We start from the raw sequence: 25,078 nt of genomic DNA on the forward strand, positions 1-25,078 counted from the left end.
TGTTCAGGCGGCGTTCTTCTCTCCTTGTTCAGGCGGCCTTCTCCTCTCCTTGTTCGGGCGGCGTTCTCCTCTCCTTGTTCGGGCGGCGTTCTCCTCTCCTTGTTCGGGCGGCGTTCTCCTCTCCTTGTTCGGGCGGCGTTCTCCTCTCCTTGTTCGGGCGGCGTTCTCCTCTCCTTGTTCGGGCGGCGTTCTCCTCTCCTTGTTCAGGCGGCCTTCTACTCTCCTTGTTCGGGCGGCGTTCTCCTCTCCTTGTTCGGGCGGCGTTCTCCTCTCCTTGTTCAGGCGGCGTTCTCCTCTCCTTGTTCGGGCGGCGTTCTCCTCTCCTTGTTCAGGCGGCGTTCTCCTCTCCTTGTTCAGGCGGCGTTCTCCTCTCCTTGTTCGGGCGGCGTTCTCCTCTCCTTGTTCGGGCGGCGTTCTCCTCTCCTTGTTCAGGCGGCGTTCTCCTCTCCTTGTTCAGGCGGCGTTCTCCTCTCCTTGTTCAGGCGGTGTTCTCCTCTCCTTGTTCGGGCGGCGTTCTCCTCTCCTTGTTCGGGCGGCGTTCTCCTCTCCTTGTTCGGGCGGCATTCTCCTCTCCTTGTTCAGGTGGCGTTCTCCTCTCCTTGTTCGGGCGGCGTTCTCCTCTCCTTGTTCAGGCGGCGTTCTCCTCTCCTTGTTCGGGCGGCGTTCTCCTCTCCTTGTTCAGGCGGCGTTCTCCTCTCCTTGTTCGGGCGGCGTTCTCCTCTCCTTGTTCGGGCGGCGTTCTCCTCTCCTTGTTCAGGCGGCGTTCTCCTCTCCTTGTTCGGGCGGCGTTCTCCTCTCCTTGTTCAGGCGGCGTTCTCCTCTCCTTGTTCGGGCGGCGTTCTCCTCTCCTTGTTCAGGCGGCGTTCTCCTCTCCTTGTTCAGGCGGCGTTCTCCTCTCCTTGTTCGGGCGGCGTTCTCCTCTCCTTGTTCGGGCGGCGTTCTCCTCTCCTTGTTCGTTCGGCGGTCAACATTACCGGCTTTCTAGCCACCGCCGCTCCATTTTTCATGTATCCATTTGTTTTGTCTTGTTCCCTGCACACCTGGTTTTCATTCCCCAATCACACTGCATGTATTTATTCCTCTGTTCCCCATCATGTCTTTGTGGAAGTTTGTTCCTGTTACGTCTATTTTGGAATTGTGGATATTGTTACACACATAATTTTTGTCTATGTTCCGTGTTCGGGCTCATTTTATGTTACTTTGTGCTGACTTTTTGGACCGGACTAAAAAAGTGCGCTTGTTCACTACACTCTGCTCTCCTACACCTGACTTCGCCTCCAATACACACTCCTAACACCGATCGTCAGTTGGGGAGTTGTATTGATGAGACAAGATCGTGATCACAAAATTGGGGAGAAAAAGACAAAAAAACATTTCACTATGCTGTCTGTAGAAACCAATAGCTTTGGTCCCTGACTAAAGTGACATTACCATTCTATTTCACTATGCTGTCTGTAGAAACCAATAGCTTTGGTCCCTGACTAAAGTGACATTACCATTCTATTTCACTACGCTGTCTGTAGAAACCAATAGCTTTGGTCCCTGACTAAAGTGACATTACTATTCTATTTCACTATGCTGTCTGTAGAAACCAATAGCTTTGGTCCCTGCCTAAAGTGACATTACCATTCTATTTCACCTCGCTGTCTGTAGAAACCAATAGCTTTGGTCCCTGACTAAAGTGACATTACTATTCTATTTCACTATGCTGTCTGTAGAAACCAATAGCTTTGGTCCCTGACTAAAGTGACATTACAGTGTTTACCATTCTATTTCACTACGCTATCTGTAGAAACCAATAGCTTTGATCAGTGACTAAAGTGACATTACAGTGTTTACCATTCTATTTCACTACGCTGTCTGTAGAAACCAATAGCTTTGATCAGTGACTAAAGTGACATTACAGTGTTTACCATTCTATTTCACTACGCTGTCTGTAGAAACCAATAGCTTTGATCAGTGACTAAAGTGACATTACAGTGTTTACCATTCTATTTCACTACGCTGTCTGTAGAAACCAATAGCTTTGATCAGTGACTAAAGTGACATTACAGTGTTTACCAATATATTTCACTTTACATACAGGTTTCTTTAGTATCATGATATGTGAAGGGAAACAGAATGGCGAACACAGCAGTCAGGCAGGCTCTATCAGACAGACTATTGCAATGCTATTTTACTGTTTTCATGTTGTGTGTAAGACAAACAACTCACGTCTATGTGTTGAGACGTGGTTATGTCATGCAGGAATCCGTCTTAGCTCTGAGAGCATGGCATACAGAGCACTCTTCTAGTACCTGTTAATGATGCAGTCAGTCCGCAAGGGGGAGTGTTGGAGAGTTGTGCTCATGCTTATAGTTCATGCAAAAGATTGATTCGCAAACCAGAAACCAAAAACTGATGTCACAAAAATCATACTAGATTACCAGAATCAGTAATCAGAGTAGAATCTATCTATCTATCTATCTATCTATCTATCTATCTATCTATCTATCTATCTATCTATCTATCTATCTATCTATCTATCTATCTATCTATCTATCTATCTATCTATCTATCGATCTCTGACCCAACATGCCACTCTTAGATCAGGATTAATCTCTGTACAGGATATTACTATAGTATGAATGAATAGCTGGTTATAAATAGCAGGAGATTTGGCCCCGCTTCAATAGCAGGCATTGTTCTTTACATGATACCCACTGAAGTGAACCCTGGCCTAGCGTATTGTGCTAACCCAAAGTAAAACCACAAACCAGGCTGTAGGTCTGTTGTTTCCATAATTTGTACAGCCTAGTATCCATAGTGGGTCGGCAGGGTAGCCTAGTGGTTAGAGCGTTGGACTAGTAACCGGAAGGTTGTAAGTTCAAATCCCCGAGCTGACAAGGTACAAATCTGTACAGGCAGTTAACCCACTGTTCCTAGGCTGTCATTGAAAATAAGAATTTGTTCTAGTAAAATAAAAATAAATAAAAATATATTATGTGAAATACACTATATGCGTCAAACATTAAGTAATCAAGGCCATTAATATGGAGTTGGTCCCTCCTTTGCTGCTGTACGTTAGTGAGGTTGGGCACTGATGTTGAGCGATTAGGCCTGGATCAGAGTCGGCTTTCCAAATCATCCCAAAGTTGTTGGATGGGGTTCAGGTCAGGGCTCTTTGAAGGCCAGTCAAGTTCTTCCACACTGATCTTGACAAACCATTTCTGTATGGACCTCGCTTTGTATAATGGCGGCATTGTCATGCTGAAACAGGAAAGGGCTTTCCACAAACTGTTGACACAAAGTTGGAAGCACTGAATCATCTACAATATCATTGTATTATGCTGTAGCGTTAAGATTTCCCTTCACTGGAACTAAGGGGCCTAGCCCGAACCATGAAAAAGAGCTCCAGACCATTATTCTTCCTCCACCAAACTTTACAGTTGGCACAGGCGCAGGTAGTGTTCTCCTGGCCCAGATTCGTCCGTTGGACTGCCAAAGGGTGAAGCGTGATTCATCACTCCAGAGAAAGCGTTTCAAGTGATTTTTAAAATGGCATGGATAGATACAATTCATGTCGGAAGTTTACATACACCTTTGCCAAATACGTTTAAACGTTTAAACTCAGTTTTTCACAATTCCTGACATTTAATCTGAGTAGAAATTCCCTGTCTTAGGTCAGTTAGGATCACCACTTTATTTTAAGAATGTGAAATGTCAGAATAATAGTAGAGAGAATGATTTATTTCAGCTTTTATTTCTTTCATCACATTCCCAGTGGGTCAGACGTTTACATACACTCAATTAGTATTTGGTAGCATTGCCTTTAAATTGTTTAACTTGGGTCAAACGTTTTGGGTAGCCTTCCACAAGCCTCCCACAATACGTTGGGTGAATTTTGGCCCATTCCTCCTGACAGAGCTGGTGTAACTGAGTCAGGTTTGTAGGCCTCCTTGCTCACACACGCTTTTTCAGTTCTGCCCACAAATTTTCTATAGGATTGAGGTCAGGGCTTTGTGATGGCCACTCCAATACCTTGACTCTGTTGTCCTTAAGCCATTTTGCCACAACTTTGGAAGTATGCTTGGGGTCATTGTCCATTTGGAAGACCCATTTGTGACCAAGCTTTAACTTCCTGACTGATATCTTGATATTTTGCTTCAATATATCCACATAATATTCCTGCTTCATGATGTCATCTATTTTGTGAAGTGCACCAGTCTCTCCTGCAGCAAAGCACCCCCTTCATCAGACCAGAGGACATTTCTCCAAAAAGTATGATCTTTGTCCCCATGTGCAGTTGCAAACCGTAGTCTGGCTTTTTTATGGTGGTTTTGGAGCAGTAGTCCCATGGTGTTTATACTTGCGTACTATTGTTTGTACAGATGAACGTGGTACCTTCAGGCATTTGGAATTTGTTCCCAAGGATGAACCAGACTTGTGGAGGTCTACAATTTTTTCTGAGGTCTTGGCTGATTTATTTTTATTTTCTCATGATCATATCAAGCAAAGAGGCACTGAGTTTGAAGGTAGGCCTTGAAATACATCCACAGGTACACCTCCAATTGACTCAAATGATGTCAATTAGCCTATCAGAAGCTTCTGAAGCCATGACATCATTTTCTGGAATTTTCCAAGCTGTTTAAAGGCAGTCAACTTAGTGTATGTAAACTTGGCATGATGACTCCTTGCTGTCCTCAGTCCACCTGGCCGTGCTGCTGCTCCAGTTTCAACTGTTCTGCCTGTGATTATTATTATTTGACCATGCTGGTCATTTATGAACATTTGAACATCTTGGCCATGTTCTGTTAAAATCTCCACCCGGCACAGCCAGAAGAGGACTGGTCACCCCACATAGCCTGGTTCCTCTCTAGGTTTCTTCCTAGGTTTTGGCCTTTCTAGGGAGCTTTTCCTAGCCACCGTGCTTCTACACCTGCATTGCTTGCTGTTTGGGGTTTTAGGCTGGGTTTCTGTACAGCACTTTGAGATATCAGCTGATGTACAAAGGGTTTTATAAATACTTTTGATTTGATTTGAAACTTCTGACCCACTGGAATTGTGATACAGTGAATTATAAGTGAAATACTCTATCTGTAATAATAATAATAATCTGTCTGTAAACAATTGTTGGAAAATATGACTTGTGTCATGCACAAAGTAGATGTCCTAACCGACTTGCCAAAACTATAGTTTGTTAATAAGACATTTGTGGAGTGGTTGAAAAACGAGTTTTAATGACTTCAACCTAAGTGTATGGAAACTTCTGACTTCAACTGCAGATAGATACAGTAGATAGATACAGACAGACAGACAGACAGACAGACAGACAGACAGACAGACAGACAGACAGACAGACAGACAGACAGACAGACAGACAGACAGACAGACAGACAGACAGACAGACAGACAGACAGACAGACAGACAGACAGACAGACAGACAGACAGACAGACAGACACAGACAGACACAGACAGACAGACAGACCTACAACAGATGCCAGCCATTGCCTGGGCCTTTTCCAAAGGCTTTAAGATCTAGTACTTCATCCAGCCTAATGAGCACATGTCAGCAGACAAGCCAATGGAGGCCTTATCCTTAATTTAGAATGTAAACAAACAGGCAGTTTCAGTTGAACAAACCAGGTGACACAGACACGATCCTTCTCAGACTGACTCCTCTGTAATGGGAGTAGAACTATTGCAGACTAGGTTTATAATATTTGTATATAATATAAACTGTATAACTGTAGCATAACTATGTAAATTACTATGTGTACCAGTATAACTGTAGAACTATGTGTAAAATAACTGAGAGTAACAAGATGATCTACTGCAGCCAGTGTTTATTCTAAAGATTTGCACAAATAGAATGTCTTATCATAGTACCTCTTCACATTCCTTCTTATAAGCTAACATCCATTCTATCAGGGTACCCCATCTGCAGAATCCCTGCCATATTCACTGTATCCATGGAAACTATGAGAAACCATCAGTGCGTGGGAGGAGAGGCTAACCCGGGGGGTGTGGCCTAGCTAGCCCTCATCAGGTCTCTAATGGTATGTGTGTTTGTGCATTTACATTTACATTTACATTTAAGTCATTTAGCAGACGCTCTTATCAGAGCGACTTACAAATTGGTGCAAACACCTATGACAACCAGTGGAACAGCCACTTGCATCTAAATCTTGTTGGGGGGAGAAGGGGGGTGAGAAGGATTACTTACCCTTATGCGTGTGTGGTGTGTGTATTGTGTGTGCTGGAACAATGGCAGGAAGACAGTTGGTTGGTTTTACTGACCTCAGCACTCACAGACAACATTACCCTAACTGAAGTGTCTGCAGAGAAACCGAAAGGAAGATGAAAACAAAAACAGGAAGCGAGACAGAATTCTGTCTGTCCAGTTAAAAAATATTGATTGTTCCCTCCCAAGGCTGGCTATAGTTTACTACAAGGCTGACTATAGTCCATTACCAGGGTGTTATAGTCTAATACCAGGGTGTTATAGTCTAATACCAGGGTGTTATAGTTCATTACCAGGGTGTTATAGTCTAATACCAGGGTGTTATAGTCTAATACCAGGGTGTTATAGTCCATTACCAGGGTGTTATAGTCCATTACCAGGGTGTTATAGTCTAATACCAGGGTGTTATAGTCTAATACCAGGGTGTTATAGTCCATTACCAGGGTGTTATAGTCTAATACCAGGGTGTTATAGTCTAATACCAGGGTGTTATAGTTCATTACCAGGGTGTTATAGTCTAATACCAGGGTGTTATAGTCTAATACCAGGGTGTTATAGTCCATTACCAGGGTGTTATAGTCCATTACCAGGGTGTTATAGTCTAATACCAGGGTGTTATAGTCTAATACCAGGGTGTTATAGTCCATTACCAGGGTGTTATAGCCTAATTCCAGGGTGTTATAGTCTAAGACCAGGGTGTTATAGTCTAATACCAGGGTGTTATAGTCCATTACCAGGGTGTTATAGTCTAATACCAGGGTGTTATAGTCTAATACCAGGGTGTTATAGTCCATTACCAGGGTGTTATAGTCCATTACCAGGGTGTTATAGTCTAATACCAGGGTGTTATAGTCTAATACCAGGGTGTTATAGTCCATTACCAGGGTGTTATAGCCTAATTCCAGGGTGTTATAGTCTAATACCAGGGTGTTATAGTCTAATACCAGGGTGTTATAGTCCATTACCAGGGTGTTATAGCCTAATTCCAGGGTGTTATAGTCCATTACCAGGGTGTTATAGCCTAATACCAGGGTGTTATAGTTTACTACAAGGCTGACTATAGTTCATTACCAGGGTGTTACAGTCTAATACCAGGGTGTTATAGTCTAATACCAGGGTGGTATAGTCTAATACCAGAGTGTTATAGTCCATTGCCAGGGTGTTATAGCCTAATTCCAGGGTGTTATAGTTTACTACAAGGCTGACTATAGTTCATTACCAGGGTGTTACAGTCTAATACCAGGGTGTTATAGTCTAATACCAGGGTGTTATAGTTCATTACCAGGGTGTTATAGTCTAATACCAGGGTGTTATAGTTTACTACAAGGCTGACTATAGTCCATTACCAGGGTGTTATTGTCTAATACCAGGGTGTTATAGTCCATTACCAGGGTGTTATAGTCTAATACCAGGGTGTTATAGTCTATTACCAGGGTGTTATAGTCTAATACCAGGGTGTTATAGTCTAATACCAGGGTGTTATAGTCCATTACCAGGGTGTTATAGCCTAATTCCAGGTTGTTATGGTTTACTACAAGGCTGACTATAGTTCATTACCAGGGTGTTATAGTTCATTACCAGGGTGTTGTAGTTTACTACAAGGCTGACTATAGTCCATTACCAGGGTGTTATAGTCTAATACCAGGGTGTTATAGTCTAATACCAGGGTGGTATAGTCTAATACCAGGGTGTTATAGTCTAATACCAGGGTGTTATAGTCTAATACCAGGGTGTTATAGTCTAATACCAGGGTGTTATAGTCTAATACCAGGGTGTTATAGTCTAATACCAGGGTGTTATAGTCCATTACCAGGGTGTTATAGTCTAATACCAGGGTGTTATAGTCTAATACCAGGGTGTTATAGTCTAATACCAGGGTGTTATAGTCTAATACCAGGGTGTTATAGTCCACCCATATGGAATGATGAAGGTGTAGGAGTGAGAAACCCCCTTATAACGTCATTGGAAAAATCATGTATTTTGGAGTGTTTCTTTATTTAATATGTTTTGTGACATATCTATAACCTTTATGGGCATCAATAAAAGTGCATTAGTGTTTCAATTGGGTTTAGGGTTGAATTATATTATGGCAGTAGAAGTTCTGTAGGTTTTAACAGTATACCAAACCTGTTCTTTCATTTTATTTTACCTTGGGGGAAATGCTACTGCATAAACACTGCCCTGCTCAATATTTTAGTCAATATGAAAATATTAATAGACCTTTTGTCTATTACTAATTGAAAGGCTATAATATAGAAAACAACTAGTGAATTTAGATATTATATATATATATATATATATATATATATATATATATATATATATATATATATATATATATATATATATATATATATATAATATAACAATCTTGGACCTGCAGAATTATGCCTTCCAAATATACAGTACCAGTCAAAAGTTTGGACACACCTACTCATTCCATGGTTTTTCATTATTTTTACTATTTTATACATTGTAGATTAATAGTGAAGACTTCAAAACTATGAAATAACACATATGGAATCATGTAGTAACCAAAGAAACGTGTTAAACAAATCTAAATATATTTTATATTTGTGATTCTTCAAAGTAGCCACCCTTTGCCTTGATGACAGCTATGCACACTCTTGGCATTCTCTCAACCAGCTACATGAGGTAGTCGCCCTGTTTGGTAAAACACCAAGTCCGATTTATGGCAAGAGCAGCTCAAATAAGCAAAGATAGATGACAGTTCATCATTATTTCAAGACATGAATGAGTCAATTTCTTCAAGTGAAGTCGCAAAACCCATCAAGCACTATGATGAAACTGGCTCTCATGAGGACCGCCACAGGATAGGAAGACTTAGAGTTACCTCTGCTGCAGAGGATAAATTAAGTAGTGTTACCAGCCTCAGAAATTGCAGCCCAAATAAATGCTTCACAGAGTTCAAGTAACAGACACATCTCAACATCAACTGTTCAGAGGAGACTGTGTGAATCAGGCCTGTATGGTCGAATTGCTGCAAAGAAACCACTACTAAAGGACACCAATAAGAAGAAGAGACTTGCTTGGGCCAAGAAACACAAGCAATGGACATTAGACCAGTGGAAATATGTCCTTTGGTCTGATAAGTTCAAATTTGTGATTTTTGGTTCCAATCGCTGTGTCTTTGTGAGACGCAGAGTAGGTGAACGGATGATCTCCGCATGTGTGGGATCCCACCGTGAAGCATGGAGGAGGAGGTGTGATGGTGCTTTGCAGGTGACACTGTCAGTGATTTATTTACATTCAAGGCACACTTAACCAGCATGGCTACCACAGCATTATGCAGCAATACGCCATACCATCTGGTTTGCATTTAGTGGGACTGTCATTTGTTTTTCAACAGGACAATGACCCAACACACCTCCAGGCTGTGTAAGGGCTATTTCACCAAGAAGGAGATTGATGGAGTTCTGCATCAGATGACCTGGCCTCCACAATCACTTGACCTCAACCTAATTGAGATGGTTTGGAATGAGTTGGACCGCAGAGTGCAGGAAAATCAGCCAACAAGTGCTCAGCATAAGTGGGAACTCCTTCAAGACTGTTGGAAAAGCATACCAGGTGAGGCTGGTTGAGAGAATGCCAAGAGTGTTTGAAGCTGTCATCAAGACAAAGGGTGGCTGCTTTGAAGAATCTAAGATCTATAATATATCTATAATATATTTAAGTACATGTTGGAGTTGAGTTTAATTGGCTATCGTTACTGTAGTGACGACGTCGCCAGCTAGGTGAGTAGGATAACATGAATGGCTGCTCCCCATAGCACGTCACCTACTAGCCCACACAACTGTTTCACTGCTGGCAGACTGTCGTTGATACATTACTGACCTACACTATCCATATCACCCAGAGAGACAGTTGTAACTTCACAGGGGGTTTGAATGTTTGTTTCAAAGGAAATGATGGGCTATTTCTATGGCGTATTGGCCTTCACCTACCGAATTCCAATAGTTCATGGCTGTGTAATTTCACGGTTCTCAATGGTTTTAAGTGTTAGGCAGTGGTGGAAAAAATACCCAATTGTCATACTTGAGTAAAAGTATAGATACCTTAATTAATCAAAGTTACTCAAGTAAAAGTGGAAGTCAGCCAGTAAAATACTACTTGAGTAAAAGTCTAAACGTCTTTGGTTTTAAATATACTTAAGTATCAAAAGTAAATGTAATTGCTAAAATATACTTAAGTATCAAAAGTAGAAGTTTAAAATAATAAAAAATTCTTCATAATAAGCAAAACAAAATAGAAACAGTAAAGTACAGATACCCCCCAAAAAACGACTTAAGTAGTACTTTAAAGTATTTGTACTTTACACTACTGGTGTTAGATAATACTTTTAAAGTTCAAACGTGTTACATTGAATGTGTTACATACAACGCTTACATTGAATTCATTTTCTGTAGCCTATCCCTGTGCCGTGCACAGCGTTGCAGGTTGCTAGGGTGTAGAGACCTGTTGCTATGGGCCCATCATGCTCAAGTGCCTGCTGTGTAGACTGCTCCACAATTGCGGCAAACGTCTTTGTCTTGTTTCATGGGCTTTACTGGTGGCAGTTACTACAGTTTCTCAAATGCTTTGATGAGAATAAAGAATGTATCGGATACTGTATTAGACAGACAACCATTTTATTGTAGACTGTTTTTGAATAAAAAATAATGTGCACGTTGATTGGCTACAACGTAGCGAACCATTCCAGTCAAATCGTAACATTGTAACACCTGATATAGTTGACCACTTTGAATGATGGTGAAACTGAGGTCACTTTTTGCAGCTCTCGCTCTGATTGAAGAGGTCAGCTTCCTCAATCCCTGATCACATCTGACCAGCATCAGACCCTTTTGGCCTTTCAAGATCTCCTGCACACCTGGGAATGATGATTAACAATAATTATAGTAGGCTTTTATTATTGTCACACCGTCACACCGAATCCAAACCACGGTACAGCATCATGTTATTGATGTTTTATGTTTATACATTGCAGGAAGTCTGTGGTTTGATCATGTCCTTTCTTCTGACAGCCCCACTCACTGCTATATGCTACACCTGCAGTCAGTGCATGAGAGGGAGGGGAGAGGGGGAAGGGAGGGGAGGGGAGGGGAGGGGAGGGGAGAGGAGGAGGGGAGGGGGGGGAGGGGAGGGGAGGGGAGAGGGAGGGGGAGGGAGAGGAGAGGAGAGGAGAGGAGAGGAGGGAGAGGAGAGGAGAGGGAGAGGAGAGGAGAGGAGAGGAGAGAGGAGAGGAGAGGAGAGGAGAGGGAGAGGGAGGGGAGGGGAGAGGGAGAGGGAGGGGAGAGGAGAGGGAGGAGGAGAGGAGGAGGGGGAGGGAGAGGAGGGAGAGGGAGAGGGAGGAGAGGAGAGGGAGGAGGGGGAGGGGAGGGGAGAGGAGAGGAGAGGAGAGGGGGAGGGGAGGGGGAGGGGAGAGGAGAGGAGAGGAGGAGGAGAGGAGAGGAGAGGGAGGAGAGGAGAGGGAGGGGAGAGGAGAGGAGAGGAGAGGAGAGGAGAGGAGAGGAGGAGGAGGGGAGGGATGGAGGGGAGAGGAGAGGAGGGGGAGGGGGAGAGGGGGTGGGAGGGGAGGGGAGGGGGAGGGTCGAGGAGAGGAGAGGAGAGGAGAGGAGAGGAGAGGAGAGGGAGGGAGGGGAGAGGGGATGGGAGAGGAGAGGAGAGGAGGGAGAGGGGAGGGGAGGGGAGGGGAGGGGGAGGAGGAGGGGAGGAGGAGGGGAGGGGATGGGAGAGGAGAGGGGAGGGGAGGGGAGGGGAGGGGAGGGGAGGGGAGGGGAGGGGAGGAGGAGGAGGAGGGGAGGGGAGGGGAGAGGAGAGGAGAGGAGAGTCACCCGGCAATCCAAACCACGGTACAGCATCATGTTATTGATGTTTTATGTTTATACATTGGAGTCAGGAAGTCTGTGGTTTGATCATGTCCTTTCTTCTGACAGCCCCACTCACTGCTATATGCTACACCTGCAGTCAGTGCATGATTTATATACGGTGCTGACCATTACAGGGAAGTGGGTCTACTCTACCTCTACCCCTACAGGTACGGAGAGGAGAGGATGGGGGGAAGGGAGAGGAGAGGGAGGGGAGAGGAGAGGAGGGGAGAGGAGGGGGAGGGTAGAGGAGAGGAAGAGAGAGGAGAGGAGAGGAGGAAGGGGGAGAGGAGAGGGGAGGGGGAGGAGAGGAGAGGGAGGGGGGAGTGGAGAGGAGGGGAGGAGGAGGGAGGAGGAGAGAGGGAAGGGGAGAGGAGAGAGGAGAGGAGAGGAGAGGAGAGGAGGAGAGGGAGGGGAGTGGAGTGGAGAGGGGGGGAGAGAGGAGGGGAGGGGAAAGAGGAGAGGGAGAGAGGAGAGGAGAGGGAGAGGAGAGGAGAGGATAGGAGAGGAGGGGAGGGGAGGGGGGGAGGGAGAGGGGAGTGGGTGGAGAGGGGGAGGAGAGGAGAGGGAAGGGGGAGGAGGGGGAGACAAAAGGAGAGGGGAGGGGAGGGGAGAGGAGAGGGAAAGGGGGAGAGGAGGGGGAGGGGGAGGAGGAGGGGGAGGAGGGGGAGAGAAGAGGAAAGGGGAGGGGGAGAGGAGAGGGAGAGGGAGGGGGGAGAGGGGAGGGAGAGGGGGGAGAGGGAAGGGAAGGGAGAGGAGGGGGAGACAAGAGGAGAGGGGAGGGGAGAGGAGATGGGGGAGAGGAAGGGGGAGAGGAGGGAGAGGGGAGGGGAGGGGAGGGGAGGGGAGAGCAGAGGGGAGAGGGAAGGGGGGAAAGGAGAGGGGAGGGGAGGGGAGGGGAGGGGAGGGGGGAGGGGAGGGGAGGGAGGGGAGGGGAGGGGAGAGGAGAGGAGAGGAGAGGGAAGGGGAGGGGGAGAGGAAGGGTAGGTTTACAACAAGGGCTTTCATTGCTCGTTGTCATAAACTGTAGTGAGATTATCACCCCTTTGCCACATGTATTTCCAGATCACATACTGAACCCAGCAGTTGCATGGCCCCACATACGTAGCATCTCTGTTCAAATACAGCGGGAGGCATTATACATCAATTTGCGGTCGTCTATAACAACAATTCTATTATTCTTGTCACCATTGCGGAATTTTCAAGACCTGCATGGCAAAGACATGGAATGTGGATGGATCACTATGTCGCCATACCCACTCAGTCAGTGGCTGTGACGTACCTCTGTTATACCTCGCTCACACTCTTAATCTGTTCCTGTTCTTCATTTAGATCTGTTGAACTCTTAGCCTGATGTATGTGCTTCGTACTGTAACGTGCCGACACAAGGTGTAAGATACTGGTTATACTCAGGTGTTTTCTTTTTCCCAACACGGCTTCAGCAACCTGGCTGGGTTGGGCTCGGCTTGTCAGAAGTGTGTAACCCAGATCATCCAGATCATCCAGATCTATAGTCTGTATTAATCAGTCCAGAGGGCTGTAGTCTATATTAATCAGTCCAGAGGGCTGTAGTCTATATTAATCAGTCCAGAGGGCTGTAGTCTATATTAATCAGTCCAGAGGGCTGTAGTCTATATTAATCAGTCCAGAGGGCTGTAGTCTATATTAATCGGTCCAGAGTGCTGTAGTCTGTATAAATCAGTCCAGAGGGCTGTAGTCTATATTAATCAGTCCAGAGGGCTGTAGTCTATATTAATCGGTCCAGAGTGCTGTAGTCTGTATAAATCAGTCCAGAGGGCTGTAGTCTGTATAAATCAGTCCAGAGGGCTGTAGTCTATATTAATCAGTCCAGAGGGCTGTAGTCTATATTAATCAGTCCAGAGGGCTGTAGTCTATATTAATCGGTCCAGAGGGCTGTAGTCTATATTAATCAGTCCAGAGTGCTGTAGTCTATATTAATCAGTCCAGAGGGCTGTAGTCTATATTAATCGGTCCAGAGTGCTGTAGTCTGTATAAATCAGTCCAGAGGGCTGTAGTCTGTATAAATCAGTCCAGAGGGCTGTAGTCTACATTAATCAGTCCAGAGGGCTGTAGTCTATATTAATCGGTCCAGAGGGCTGTAGTCTATATTAATCAGTCCAGAGGGCTGTAGTCTATATTAATCAGTCCAGAGGGCTGTAGTCTATATAATCAGTCCAGAGGGCTGTAGTCTATATTAATCGGTCCAGAGGGCTGTAGTCTATATTAATCAGTCCAGAGGGCTGTAGTCTATATAATCAGTCCAGAGGGCTGTAGTCTATATAATCAGTCCAGAGGGCTGTAGTCTATATAATCAGTCCAGAGTGCTGTAGTCTATATTAATCGGTCCAGAGGGCTGTAGTCTATATTAATCAGTCCAGAGGGCTGTAGTCTATATAATCAGTCCAGAGGGCTGTAGTCTATATAATCAGTCCAGAGTGCTGTAGTCTATATTAATCGGTCCAGAGGGCTGTAGTCTATATTAATCAGTCCAGAGGGCTGTAGTCTATATTAATCAGTCCAGAGTGCTGTAGTCTATATTAATCGGTCCAGAGGGCTGTAGTCTATATTAATCAGTCCAGAGGGCTGTAGTCTATATAATCAGTCCAGAGGGCTGTAGTCTATATAATCAGTCCAGAGTGCTGTAGTCTATATAATCAGTCCAGAGGGCTGTAGTCTATATTAATCAGTCAAGAGGGCTGTAGTCTATATTAATCAGTCCAGAGGGCTGTAGTCTATATTAATCAGTCCAGAGGGCTGTAGTCTATATAAATCAGTCCAGAGGGCTGTAGTCTATATTAATCAGTCCAGAGGGCTGTAGTCTATATTAATCAGTCCAGAGGGCTGTAGTCTATATTAATCAGTCCAGAGGCCTGTAGTCTGTATAAATCAGTCCAGAGGGCTGTAGTCTATATTAATCAGTCCAGAGGGCTGTAGTCTTCATAAATCAGTCCAGAGGGCTGTAGTCTATATTAATCAGTCCAGAGGGCTGTAGTCTGTATAAATCAGTCCAGAGGGCTGTAGTCTATATTAATCAGTCCAGAGGGCTGTAGTCTGTATAAATCAGTCCAGAGGGCTGTAGTCTATATTAATCAGTCCAGAGGGCTGTAGTCTATATTAATCAGTCCAGAGGCCTGTAGTCTGTATAAATCAGTCCAGAGGGCTGTAGTCTATATTAATCAGTCCAGAGGGCTGTAGTCTTCATAAATCAGTCCAGAGGGCTGTAGTCTATATTAATCAGTCCAGAGGGCTGTAGTCTGTATAAATCAGTCCAGAGGGCTGTAGTCTATATTAATCAGTCCAGAGGGCTGTAGTCTGTATAAATCAGTCCAGAGGGCTGTAGTCTATATTAATCAGTCCAGAGGGCTGTAGTCTATATTAATCAGTCCAGAGGGCTGTAGTCTGTATAAATCAGTCCAGAGGGCTGTAGTCTATATTAATCAGTCCAGAGGGCTGTAGTCTGTATAAATCAGTCCAGAGGGCTGTAGTCTATATTAATCAGTCCAGAGGGCTGTAGTCTATATTAATCAGTCCAGAGGGCTGTAGTCTATATTAATCAGTCCAGAGGGCTGTAGTCTGTATAAATCAGTCCAGAGGGCTGTAGTCTATATTAATCAGTCCAGAGGGCTGTAGTCTTCATAAATCAGTCCGGAGGCCTGTAGTCTATGGAGGAGGGAGGGATGAAGGAGGGAGAGATGAATGAGGGAAGGATGGAGGAGGGAGGAGGAAGGAGGGAAAGGTGGAGGAGGGAAGAGAAAGGAGGGATGGAGGAGGGAGGGACGGATGGAGGAGGGAAGGGAAAGTAGGGAGGGATAGAGGAGGAAGGGATGGGGGAGGGATAGGCCCTGGCCAGAAGGTGAAAGCCCCTGGGTGTCCTCCTTAATCTGTGGTGATCAGGACTGGAGAAGCCAGGAGAAAGAAGGTAGGAGGCAGGAGGAGCCAGGAGGAGTAAGAGAAGATCCAGGAGGATCCAGGAGGATCCAGGACGTGGCAGAAGGAGCCATGAGGAGGCAGGAGGTGGATAGTGTGAGAGTGTGTGTGTGGTCCTAGCCAGACCCGGCCATCCATACCAACTTCCCCCATTCCTAATTCCCCCAGTACCCCAGGTCTACTTCCCCCAGTCCTACTTCCCCCAGTACCCCAGGCCTACTTCCCCCAGTCCTACTTCCCACAGCACCCCAGGCCTACTTAAGCTACTTACTGGGTCAGTACCATCATTGTAAGCTATATACAGGGTCAGTACTATCCTTGTAAGCTATATTCTACTTCCCCCAGCACCCCAGGCCTACTTCCCCCAGTACTCCAGGCCTACTTTCCCCATTCCTAATTCCCCCAGTACCCCAGGCCTACTTCCCCCAGTCCTACTTCCCCCAGTACCCCAGATCTACTTCCCCCATTCCTAATTCCCCCAGTACCCCAGGTCTACTTCCCCCAGTCCTACTTCCCCCAGTACCCCAGGCATACTTCTCCCAGTCCTACTTCCCACAGTCCCCCAGACCTACTTCCCCCAGTCCCCCAGTCCTACTTCCCCCAGTCCCCCAGACCTACTTCCCTCAGGCTACTTCCCCCAGTCCTACTTCCCCCAGTCCCCCAGTCCTACTTCCCCAGTCCTACTTCCCCAGCCCCCAGTCCTACTTCCCCCAGCACCCCAGTCCTACTTCCCACAGTCCTACCTCCCCCAGCACCCCAGTCCTACTCCCCACAGTCCTACTTCCCCCTGCCCCACAGTCCTACTTCCCCCTGCACCCACAGTCCTACTCCCCACAGTCCTACTTCCCCCTGCACCCCACAGTCCTACTTCCCCCAGTCCTACTTCCCCCTGCACCCACAGGTCTACTTCCCCCAGTCCTACTTCCCCCAGCACCCCAGTCCTACTTCCCCCAGTCATACTTCCCCAGCACCCCAGTCATACTTCACCCAGCACCCCAGTCCTACTTCCCCCAGTCCTACTTCCCCCAGGGCTACTTCCCCCAGTCCTACTTCCCTCAGTCCTACTTCCCCCAGCCCCCCAGTCCTACTTCCCCCAGTCCCCCAGTCCTACTTCCCTCAGTCCTACTTCCCCCAGCCCCCCAGTCCTACTTCCCTCAGTCCTACATCCCCCAGCCCCCAGTCCTACTTCCCCCAGGCCCCTTCCCCCAGTCCTACTTTCCCCAGCCCCCCCCAGTCCCCAGTCCTACTTCCCCAGTCCCCCAGTCCTACTTCCCCAGTCCTACTTCCCCCAGTCCCCCAGTCCTACTTCCCCCAGCCCCCAGTCCTACTTCCCCCAGCCCCCTGTTCTACTTCCCTCAGTCCTACTTCCCCCAGTCCCCCAGTCCCACTTCTCCCAGTCCCCCCCAGACCTACTTCCCTCAGAGCTACTTCCCCCAGTCCTACTTCCCCCAGTCCCCCAGTCCTACTTCCCCCAGTCCTACTTCCCCCAGTCCCCCAGTCCTACTTCCCCCAGTCCTACTTCCCCCAGTCCCCAACTTCCCCCAGTACTACTTCCCCCAGTCCCCCAGTCCTACTTTCCCCAGCCCCCCAGACCTACTTCCCTCAGAGCTTCTTCCCCCAGTCCTACTTCCCCCTGTCCCCCAGTCCTACTTCCCTCAGTCCTACTTCCCCCAGCCCCCCAGTCCTACTTCTCTCAGTGCTACTTCCCCCAGTCCCTCAGTCCTACTTCACCCAGCCCCCCAGTCCTACTTCCCTCAGTCCCCCAGTCCTACTTTCCCCAGCCCCCAGTCCTACTTCCCCAGTCCCCCAGTCCTACTTCCCCCAGTCCCCCCAGTCCTACTTCCCCCTGCCCCCAGTCCTACTTCCCCCAGTCCCCCCCCAGTCCTACTTCCCTCAGTCCTACTTCCCCCAGTCCCCCAGTCCTACTTCCCCCAGCCCCCCAGTCCTACTTCCCCCAGCCTACTTCCCCCAGCCCCCAGTCCTACTTCCCTCAGTCCTACTTCCCCCAGTCCTTCCCCCAGTCCTACTTCCCCCAGTCCCCCAGTCCTACTTCCCTCAGTCCTACTTCCCCAGTCCTACTTCCCCCAGTCCCCCAGTCCTACTTCCCCAGTCCCCCCCTCAGTCCTACTTCCCCCAGCCCCCCAGTCCTACTTCCCCCAGTCCCCCAGTCCTACTTCCCCAGTCCTACTTCCCCCAGTCCCCCAGTCCTACTTCCCCCAGCCCCCAGTCCTACTTCCCCCAGCCCCCAGTCCTACTTCCCTCAGTCCTACTTCCCCCCCCAGTCCCCCCCCAGCAGTCCTACTTCACCCAGTCCCCCAGACCTACTTCCCCAGAGCTACTTCCCCCCCCCAGTCCTACTTCCCCCAGTCCCCCCCCAGCACCCCAGTCCTACTTCCCCCAGTCCTACTTCCCCCAGTCCCCCAGTCCTACTTCCCCCAGTCCTACCCCCAGTCCTACTTCCCCCAGTCCCCCAGTCCCACTTCCCCCAGTCCCCCAGACCTACTTCCCTCAGAGCTACTTCCCCCAGTCCTACTTCCCCCAGTCCCCCAGTCCTACTTCCCTCAGTCCTACTTCCCCCAGCCCCCCCCCTACTTCCCTCAGTCCTACTTCCCCCAGTCCCCCAGTCCTACTTCCCCCCAGTCCCCTTCCCTCAGTCCTACTTCCCCCAGTCCCCCAGTCCTACTTCCCCCAGCCCCCAGTCCTACTTCCCTCAGTCCTACTTTCCCCAGCCCCCAGTCCTACTTCCCCCAGCCCCCAGTCCTACTTCCCCCAGTCCCCAGGTCCTACTTCCCCCTGCCCCTAGTCCTACTTCCCCCAGTCCCCCAGTCCTACTTCCCCCTCAGTCCTACTTCCCCCTCCCCCAGTCCTACTTCCCCCAGTCCCCCAGTCCTACTTCCCTCAGTCCTACTTCACCCAGCCCCCAGTCCTACTTCCCTCAGTCCTACTTGCCCCAGCCCCCAGTCCTACTTCCCTCAGCCCCTACTCTACCCAGGCCCCCTGGCCCCCTGCCCTTTACCGCCCCTACTTTACCCAGGCCCCCTGCCCCCAGTCCCTACTTTCCTGCCCCCCAGGCCCCCAGGCCCCCACTTTACCCAGGCCCCCTGCCCCCAGTCCTACTTCCCCCTGCCCCCCAGGCCCTACTTTACCCAGGCCCCCTGCCCCTCAGCCCCTACTTTACCCAGGCCCCCTGGCCCCCTGCCCCTCAGCCCCTACTTTACCCAGGCCCCCAGGCCCCCTGCCCCCCAGCCCCTATTTTACCCAGGCCCCCAGGCCCCCAGGCCCTCGACCTTCTCCAGTCCTTTCCTGCCTCAGGATGCAACAGACAGTGTGAAGTCCCACTAACAAAGTAAGACCCATGAAACAGTACTACTTCCTTTCTGCCTGTAATGTGTTTACTGCCTGAGGAAATTATAAGGAAGCAGCTTGCAGAGCAGAGCGGGGAAGGTTCGGGGCAGCTGCTGTTTTCTCCTACTAGCAAACAGCAGCAGGCTGCATGGGGGAGAGAGAGGAGACGACAGGCAGGATGCCGTTATGGAGAAGTGCATCTCGGGCCAGGCAGCAAGGCTCAGGTAAAGCCAATGGACCACCCAAACCCAAGGCCAGGTAAGCTTATACTCGGCCCTTATAGGCACTAACCTCAACTATTTATCATTTCTGAATGAATGGATCACGATTTCTACCATTGTGTCATTTTTACTCAGTAGTACAATTCATTGAGCACTTGGAATAAGACACATTTTTGGAGTATTGATTGTCAACTCACAACCAGTCAGAGCAGACACATCAGCACTTTCCTTTACTGAGCTTCAATCCCCTTCCTTCTTTCCCTCCATGTGCTGTGGTCATCAGTGGAAAGAAAGTCTCCCTGTCTCAGGTCTGCATGACTTAACTGTTGATTTCTCTCCACGTGCTGTGGTGCTGTGGTCACCAGTGGAAAGAAAGTCTCCCTGTCTCAGGTCTGCATGACTTAACTGTTGATTTCTCTCCACGTGCTGTGGTGCTGTGGTTACCAGTGGAAAGAAAGTCTCCCTGTCTCAGGTCTGCATGACTTAACTGTTGATTTCTCTCCACGTGCTGTGGTGCTGTGGTCTCCAGTGGAAAGAAAGTATCCCTGTCTCAGGTCTGCATGACTTAACTGTTGATTTCTGTCCAACAGCAGAGGATTCCAAATGAATTCAGCCTCTCGAATGTGACCTGTAGCTTTCTGTAGTCTTATCGTGAGATGAAAAAACAGATTACTTGATTACTTGACTTGATTGATATTGGGTAACTCTGGGTTGTAAAATTAGGCTAACTGCACGTTGACATGAACTTACATGCAGTATTATCAGGGTTAGTATCAAGGTTTTCAGACCATAAACTTTACCGTATGTATAGTTCCTGTATAACAAGTATATGTTACCTCCATGTGCTGTCCTCAGGAACATTTACAGCTCTGTTTAAAAATAGGTTTAGGCTTGTTGGGTTGTTTTCATTCCAGAATCATGAGGTGAACCGCGGAAGCCTGCCGATCAGACCAGACGGTTAACTTTCACTGTTCCTCTTTCTATTGGAATCTCTACAGGAATATTCCTGTGGTCGACAACCTTTGTGACTTACCGAGATTCATTCTGGTCTGAGCTATTTGACTGCTTTGCCTTTAAGCCCAGTTTTCACCACTTAAAAATCCTGGTGTCAAATAAAAGGCTATTTTTAGACCTCGAGGAAACTCAAATAGGTGATTTGATAATAAAAGCAGGTGTAATATACTGCTTGCTTCACCACTTCCCTGCTTCCATACAATAGCCTACAAGGTCAATTAAATGTTGAATCAAAGACTATGCACATGAGACAGCCTATAGGGAGGAGGTCAGAGACTGCCAGGACAAAAACGTCAGCAGGACAAAGGAGTTGATCGAGGAGAGGAAACGGAGGGCTGAGCACGCCCCAATTCACATCAACGGAGCTGTAGTGGAGCGGGTCGAGAGCTCTAGGTCGAGAGCGGGTCGAGAGCTCTAGGTTCCCCGGTGTCCACATCACTGAGGAATTAACATGATACACACACACAACAGTCGTGATGAAGACACAAGAACGCCTCTTTCCCATCTGGAGGATGAAAAGATTTGGCATGGGCCCTGAGATCCCCAAACAGTTCTACAGCTGCACCATCGAGAGCATCCTGACTACAGAGGGTAATGGGGATGGTCCAGTAACTCACTGTGGCCGAGCTCCCTGCCATCCAGGACCTCTATACCTGGCGGCGTCAGAGGAAGACCAAGAAAATTGTCAAAGACCCCAGCTACCCTAGTCATAGACTGTTCACTTTGCTACAGCACTGCAAGTGTTACTGGAGCGACAAGCCTGTGACCAAAAGGCTCCTGAACAACTTATAACCCCAAGGCCATACGACTGCAGAACAGAACAGTTAATCAAATGGGTCATATAGTTTGAGTCATAAGACTGCTGAACAGAACAGTTAATCAAATGGGTCATATAGTTTGAGTCATAAGACTGCTGAACAGAACAGTTAATCAAATGGGTCATATAGTTTGAGTCATAAGACTGCAGAACAGAACAGTTAATCAAATGGGTCATATAGTTTGAGTCATAAGACTGCAGAACAGAACAGTTAATCAAATGGGTCATAAGTCAAAGACTGCTGAACAGAACAGTTAATCAAATGGGTCATATAGTTTGAGTCATAAGACTGCAGAACAGAACAGTTAATCAAATGGGTCATATAGTTTGAGTCATAAGACTGCAGAACAGAACAGTTAATCAAATGGGTCATATAGTTTGAGTCATAAGACTGCAGAACAGAACAGTTAATCAAATGGGTCATATAGTTTGAGTCATAAGACTGCTGAACAGAACAGTTAATCAAATGGGTCATATAGTTTGAGTCATAAGACTGCAACAGAACAGTTAATCAAATGGGTCATATAGTTTGAGTCATAAGACTGCAAACAGAACAGTTAATCAAATGGGTCATATAGTTTGAGTTGAAACAGAACAGTTAATCAAATGGGTTATAGTTTGAGTCACTGAACTCTGGGTCATATAGTTTGAGTCACTCAACAGAACAGTGGAATCTAAGACTCAGAACAGAACAGTTAATCAAATGGGTCATATAGTTTGAGTCATAAGACTGCTGAACAGAACAGTTAATCAAATGGGTCATATAGTTTGAGTCATAAGACTGCAGAACAGATCATGAAACGCTGCAAGGACTATTGGAGTTGAACCTTATTTTACACTGACTCTGCACACTCACTGGAATCTACTCACACACTTACACTGACACTCCAACATGCGCACACACACACACACACACGCACACACGCACACACACACACACACACATGCGCACGCACACACACACGCACACACACACACACACACACACACACACACACACACACACACACTAAATACTCTCACACACACAAAACACACAAATGCATATGGATTCCACACACTCACACACACACACAACACACACACACACACACACACACACACACACACACACACACACACACACACACACACACACACACACACACACACACACACACACACACGCCTAGTCACTTTTATTCCTACCTATACGTACATAATTACCTCAACTACCTCGTACCCCTGCACATGGACTCCTTGTATAGAGCCTTGTTATTGTTATCTATTGTGTTCCTATTTTCTATGTTTATTAGCATCTTGTCTTACTTTTTAACTCTGCATTGTTGAGAAAGGGCTTGTAAGCATCTCACTTGTATTTGGGAAGATTTGACAAGTCATTTGATTTTGATGCAGTATATTCGCCTGAAATAATGATTCTGCTGTCAGCATGATCTAATAACAATATTGAATTTACTGATAGAGGCTACATTTGACATACAATAAGGAGATGTTTTATTTATTTAACTTGGTCTGTTTGTTGATAAAGTCACAAAATAACATGATAATATTACCCTTTCACCTTTCAGCCTGTCTGTTTTGGTTTGCCAAATCACATGTTAACTTACTGGTGGGGGAGCAGAGAGAGTGAAAGAAGGAGAGTTTACGAGGTAAGGAGGGGGGGTCACTGGTAGGTAATGCTGACAAGCCAGTTCCCCTGGTTTCCTCAACCCTGTCACCTCACACAGGTATTGAGAGTAATAATAACCAGGTATTTATTTACCTTGCCTACATCTATCTTCCTCACTTTGACTTATGGGATTTATGCTGATTGAGATTGTCTTTAGCTGTGAAAAACAAACACGTAAGGTGATCACACAACCTGTGAATACACAGTAAATCAAATCAAATTCATTGTCATCTGTCAAATGCGCCGAATACAACAGGTGTAGACAATGCTTACTTTACAAGCCCTTAACCAACAATGCAGTTTTAAGAAAATACCTACAAAAAGGGGGTACTGGTACAGAGTCAATGTGGAGGCTATATACAGGGTGTACTGGTACAGAGTCAATGTGGAGGCTATATACAGGGGGTACTGGAGGCTATATACAGGGGGTACCGGTATAGAGTCAATGTGGAGGCTATATACAGGGGGTACTGGTACAGAGTCAATGTGGAGGCTATATACAGGGGGTACTGGTATAGAGTCAATGTGGAGGCTATATACAGGGGGTACTGGTATAGAGTCAATGTGGAGGCTATATACAGGGGGTACCGGTATAGAGTCAATGTGGAGGATATATACAGGGGGTACTGGTATAGAGTCAATGTGGAGGCTATATACAGGGGGTACCGGTACAGAGTCAATGTGGAGGCTATATACAGGGGGTACTGGTACAGAGTCAATGTGGAGGCTATATACAGGGGTACTGGTACAGAGTCAATGTGGAGGATATATACAGGGGTACTGGTATAGAGTCAATGTGGAGGCTATATACAGGGGGTACCGGTACAGAGTCAATGTGGAGGCTATATACAGGGGTACTGGTACAGAGTCAATGTGGAGGCTATATACAGGGGGTACTGGTACAGAGTCAATGTGGAGGATATATACAGGGGTACTGGTATAGAGTCAATGTGGAGGCTATATACAGGGGGTACCGGTACAGAGTCAATGTGGAGGCTATATACAGGGGTACTGGTACAGAGTCAATGTGGAGGATATATACAGGGGTACTGGTATAGAGTCAATGTGGAGGCTATATACAGGGGTACTGGTATAGAGTCAATGTGGAGGCTATATACAGGGGGTACTGGTACAGAGTCAATGTGGAGGCTATATACAGGGGGTACTGATATAGAGTCAATGTGGAGGCTATATACAGGGGTACTGGTACAGAGTCAATGTGGAGGCTATATACAGGGGTACTGGTACAGAGTCAATGTGGAGGCTATATACAGGGGTACTGGTATAGAGTCAATGTGGAGGCTATATACAGGGGTACTGGTACAGAGTCAATGTGGAGGCTATATACAGGGGTACTGGTATAGAGTCAATGTGGAGGCTATATACAGGGGTACTGGTACAGAGTCAATGTGGAGGCTATATACAGGGGTACTGGTACAGAGTCAATGTGGAGGCTATATACAGGGGGTACCAGTACAGAGTCAATGTGGAGGCTATATACAGGGGTACCAGTACAGAGTCAATGTGGAGGCTATATACAGGGGTACCAGTACAGAGTCAATGTGGAGGTTATATACAGGGGTACTGGTACAGAGTCAATGTGGAGGCTATATACAGGGGGTACTGGTACAGAGTCAATGTGGAGGCTATATACAGGGGTACTGGTACAGAGTCAATGTGGAGGCTATATACAGGGGTACTGGTACAGAGTCAATATGAAGGCTATATACAGGGGTACTGGTACAGAGTCAATATGAAGGCTATATACAGGGGTACTGGTACAGAGTCAATATGAAGGCTATATACAGGGGTACCAGTACAGAGTCAATGTGGAGGCTATATACAGGGGTACTGGTACAGAGTCAATGTGGAGGCTATATACAGGGGTACTGGTACAGAGTCAATGTGGAGGCTATATACAGGGGTACTGGTACAGAGTCAATGTGGAGGCTAT

At 47.0% G+C, this 25,078-nt stretch overlaps 1 protein-coding gene across 1 annotated transcript in view; it reads left to right on the plus strand.

Moving 5' to 3' along the window:
- Positions 1 to 19,473: 19,473 nt before the first annotated feature.
- The window catches only part of LOC127932103 (rho GTPase-activating protein 40-like), a 35,720-nt gene continuing 30,115 nt past the window's right edge, over positions 19,474 to 25,078 (plus strand). Inside the window, exon 1 of the mRNA XM_052526474.1 lies at positions 19,474 to 19,661. Within this exon, the coding sequence (XP_052382434.1) occupies positions 19,552 to 19,661 (110 nt within the window). The 5' untranslated portion in view covers positions 19,474 to 19,551. The remainder of the gene's footprint in view (positions 19,662 to 25,078) is intronic.

The sequence above is a fragment of the Oncorhynchus keta genome, chromosome 10, assembly GCF_023373465.1.
Source record: "Oncorhynchus keta strain PuntledgeMale-10-30-2019 chromosome 10, Oket_V2, whole genome shotgun sequence".
Lineage (NCBI taxonomy): Eukaryota > Metazoa > Chordata > Actinopteri > Salmoniformes > Salmonidae > Oncorhynchus > Oncorhynchus keta.